The sequence below is a fragment of the Trichechus manatus genome, unplaced genomic scaffold, assembly GCF_000243295.1.
Source record: "Trichechus manatus latirostris isolate Lorelei unplaced genomic scaffold, TriManLat1.0 scaffold00049, whole genome shotgun sequence".
Taxonomy (NCBI): Eukaryota; Metazoa; Chordata; class Mammalia; order Sirenia; family Trichechidae; genus Trichechus; species Trichechus manatus.
The window spans coordinates 118,361-122,830 of NW_004443985.1; the positions used below are offsets into that span (position 1 = coordinate 118,361).

The 4,470-nt window shown below is 46.3% G+C and overlaps 1 protein-coding gene across 1 annotated transcript in view; it reads right to left on the reverse strand.

Moving 5' to 3' along the window:
- Positions 1 to 4,470, reverse strand: part of MYRIP (myosin VIIA and Rab interacting protein) — a 194,283-nt gene that overhangs the window by 41,514 nt on the left and 148,299 nt on the right. Inside the window, exon 11 of the mRNA XM_004377307.2 lies at positions 4,193 to 4,432. Coding sequence (XP_004377364.1) covers positions 4,193 to 4,432 — 240 coding nt within the window. The remainder of the gene's footprint in view (positions 1 to 4,192; positions 4,433 to 4,470) is intronic.

A 4,470-nucleotide genomic window follows, 5' to 3' on the forward strand; every position in this document is an offset into this window, starting at 1 on the left:
CAGCCTAGGAAACCCTATGGGGCCGTTTTACTCTGTCACGTAGGGTTGCCGTGAGTCTGAATCAACATGACGGCACACAACAACACTGGCAGTAGTGGAGGTGTCTGCTGGTCTGTGACTCCCTTGTGAAAATAAAGCCGACTGACTCAGTTACTTATGATAATAATAAAAAAGATATTTTAAATAAAAATTCTTTCAGGACATCAGATATACAAACTTGACTATAATACAAGCAGTAACTAATTTGGGCCTTCAAAACACACTGGTATCCCAAAAGTTTGATATGTAGAACATCTTTTGTCATAGAAGCAACATTATGTGTGATACTTATGCCAGAAAACAAAAATCTGTTTAATCCATTACATACCAAGAACCACAGAGTTTTAGAGCCAGAAGGGATCCTGGAGATCAGTGTTCCAGACCTGGAAAGATTGGGGGGGTTTGTGGGATACTCAGCCCTCGAATGTACTGGTCTCCAAACTCCAGGCCAGTAGTTTGTGGCCTTTCCTTGCACCCTTGGAGGCAAAGTGGTTCTAAGAGCCACTTCAGCCAGGACTTTCTTCCAGAACTACTGGCACAACCCCTTCCCAGTGGAAATAGAGAAGCAAGTGCTCACTCTTAGGCTCTGAGGACAATATGGTTTGGAAGTCTGACCACTGAATTGTGATGGGAACCAGGCTGTTACTTAAAGAAGTATGATCTTTGGAAATCCAGTTCCCAAGAGGTTTTTGGGTCAGCCATAAGCTCTACCAGCTTGTTCATCAGTCAGATAAAATTCAGATGGCAGTGACCATTCCTGAATCATCACTGAACCCCCAACACCCAGCCAAAGTGAGACATTTAACCCAAATGTAGGGACAAGTTGGTCCACAGCAAAAGGCTGACACCAATCAGGAAAAACTATTTCCAAAATGGTTCCACTGCTGCTGGGCAGGAATCTAGAGCTCTAGTTCCTAGATCAGATGCTATACCGAGGTCACTGTGTCTGCTGGGATGTGCACACTCCTCTGCTTGGACTGCCAGCGAGCAGGGACAGCGGTGGAGGCAGGAGGTACCCATGAAGTCTGTATAAAGCTCTGTGGTATAAGGCAAGGCTCCTCTTGGCAAGGTTTAAGGGCAGTTAGTAGCCAACTGGCACTTGGACTTCCTCACTGCTTACTCACAACACTGAAGTGACTATTTGTAAACTGAGGACTTTACATTTGCTCCTATTTGGTTACTGTCTTAGTCTGATTTCCGCCAGAAGCAGACCCCAAGACAAGAATTTGAGTGTAGGGAATTTATGTGGGAGGCAATCCCAGGAGACAGTGGAGAGGGGTGGGGAAGTGAGACAGGGAAGGGAAGAGAGTCAACAAAGACTGTCTTGTCAAGCAGTTTCTCACTGTGGGTGTCTCGGGCTAAATCCCGCTGGGGAACTCTGGGGTCAGCGTACAGCTCAAGCCTCAGTTACCCCACTCCCCAAGGGCAAAAGATCAGGAGTGTTTATAAACTCTTGTATCAGTCACGGAGGACTGCTCCTAACCAAACCAAAAAACCCGTTATTGTTGATTCCAACTCATAGTGATCCTATAGGACAGAGGAGAACTGCCCAATAGGGTTTCCAAGAAGTGGCTGGTAGACTTGAACTACTGACCTTTTGGTTAGCAGCCGAGCTCTTAACCACTGCGCCACCAAGGCTCCAAGGACTGCTCCTGAGGGGTGTTATTTCTTGCATACTTCTAGTCTGCCTTTGATACAGAAAGAGGAGATCTTCCTACCAAAGAAAGCCTTCAGGCAATGGACTTCTGGGCAATGTGCACTGCCAAGAGTTAAGGGAGGAGCATGGACAGCTTGTGGAATAGTTACCTTAGCCCAGATGCACTTTCCAGCCATGCTGTGTGTATGTGTGTGTGTTTGCAAACTGCTTGGCTGTGTTTCAAACTCAGTCTAATCCTGACGTCTATCTCTATGTTGTTCTATCTCTATGTTGTTCTATCTCTAAGTAACATTCAATATATAAACCTGCATTTGTTTGCCTTTAACCAGAGTAGCCCATGCCTGACAGTGAAAACATACATTACTGATCTTTTTTGTTTTCTATATAAATTTTACATATAAAGGGTGATGTTGGGTTGAATATTTAATTCGATGACTCATGGTAGACTGGGCTCGAAAGACTAGAACTCTGAGAAACTGACACATTTGCGGGTTTGAGTAAAAGTGACTTTCCTAATTTCCTACTCAGTGAGGACAGGGAGCAGGATGGGGAGCTTGTTCAAGTCCCCAGGTTTCCCCCAGTGTCTCTTCCTTTTTCTGTCCACATTGTGCCAGGAAAGCACAGTTCAAGTTGGTGCTGTGTCTCTAGGAGGTGAGGCCTGTGAGTGCTGACCCATTGTGGCCTGGCATGCCACTGGTACGGGGTGAGTGTTTGGAGCCCTGGGACCATTGGGCGGCAACGCCAGTCAGACACAGGGCTATTGTAAGAAACAATGTGATATTCTTCAGTGACCATCTGGCTTTCAGCTCCAACAGACAATTTGACTGTAATGCAGCATCAGTTCAAGGAACACAGAGGATCAGAGCCCTTTACCATCGGTGAAGCAATGGGTAAGGGGCTGCAGAGGGCTGCCTGTGGGGGCCCATCTCAGCTCTCAACCCACAGACACATCAGGGTAAAGATGTGAGCACTGTCCTCACACAAAGGGCCAGCAGATTTATGGATGAGGACTTGATGGTTAGGGAGGTGGGATGGGCATGAGTGAAACTATACTCTAGCGTAGTGGAGAGTTCAGAGGCTCAGCCATGGAGACAGTCTCTACTTCCCTCTGCGGATGCTCTTGGCCACCTGTGGTCATTTCCCAGTTAGCACGGCTCCTCACAGTATCCTAGCCCTGCTGCTGTGCAGATGAAGGGCTCATTCGCCCATGCATGTGGGCCACCAGCAACTTGTTAGCCTTTATACCACAGCCTCAGAATAAAGAAAAGTCATGGGAGATTCTTCTCTACCAGAATCATCTCTCTAAAGATGAAATGGAATCTTCAGTACTGAGTGTATCACATGTGCAGAGAACTCAAGATGTTACAGACCAAACTTTATCTGAGTTACAGAAGCAGCAGAGAATAGTAAAGGTAGGAGGGAAGCCTGGGTTTGAGGCCAAGAAGGTTTGTGTTCCAGTCCTAGCTCTGAAACTTACTAGGTGTGGGCCTTCAGCAAGTATACTAATGACTCAGCCTCAGTTTCCTCATCTGCAAAAAGGGGCTTCATCTACTTCAAAGGATTGAGCTATTATTAAAAGAGCCAAGATATGCAAAGCTCCAGGCACACAGGAGGCCCTCAACAAACATAAGTTTCTTCCTCTTCCACAGCAGGCAGGCAGGGATATCCTGACTCTAAAGTGGTCATGTCTAGCATGAACATGCTTTTAGAAGCTGTAGAAGAAACCCAGGAACATGCCAGAGGACAGTGGGCAGAGCACCGACCTGGGAGGGAAGGAGGGAGTCTGGAATGCTCCTCTGCCAGAAACTAACTGAGGGGCTGGGTCTCACTTCTGTGGTTTTCAAACAGTATTCCTTTGAACTCAGGGGGCTGGCTCAGGAGAAGGAGGGTGGGACTGAACATCAAGTGTTTGGGGCTTTGGGGATCCTAAAAGCAGCAATATTTGTTATCTGTTTGTCACACCAGGATTCCATATAGGGTCTTGTTTGAAAAAGGATTATGGGGCTAAAATTGACAAACAAAAGTTGGAAAACTCCAAAGATAAATGATCCAGAAGTCATCTTTAACACTAAGACTCTCAATCAAGGAATGACGTTTCATCAGTGGTTAAATGAAGTGTAGGCTACATGATCTCAACCCATGGGCAGAAATCCTCAAGGAGAGGGTAGAGTGGGAAATAACACTGCTTTTTTTTTTTTTTAACCAATGAGACAAACCATGGGCACTAACTATAGACTTGAAATGGAAGGACTGTCTTGACAAAGGATCTTGGAGACAAGAAGCCTTGGGAGATGTTCGTAGGACCCTGCTGTTTCCCCGATTGTACCACTAGCACTAATCAAGAAAAGTTTTCTTGGGCATTCCTAAGTGCAGATGAATGGGCATTTCAGAGAGAGTCTCTGGCCCCCAGCACATCTCTGCACAAATACAAAGCCTTTCCTCACCACCTCAGCTGCAGAAACTTGAGCTGTATGAGGGTGATTTCACAGCCCTTACCTTCTTAAGCTCGTCCTGGACACTCTGGCTGTTGTCTTCAGAGGACAAACTTTCCTTCTGGTTCTCAGATTCTGTCTTGGGCTCGGACTCCTGATCCTCCCCTGAAGAAGTCTCCTTTTCACTCATTTTCATTGCTAACTCATACGACCTGTTTCTCAGTTTCTCCTCCGTGGTGTTTGTGCTGGTCCTAGGGTGCTGAGCCTCATTGCTGATGTCAGTCTCGGATGAATCACACAACACCTACATGAAAGTCAGAATCATGAGATAGGGATCCCTCA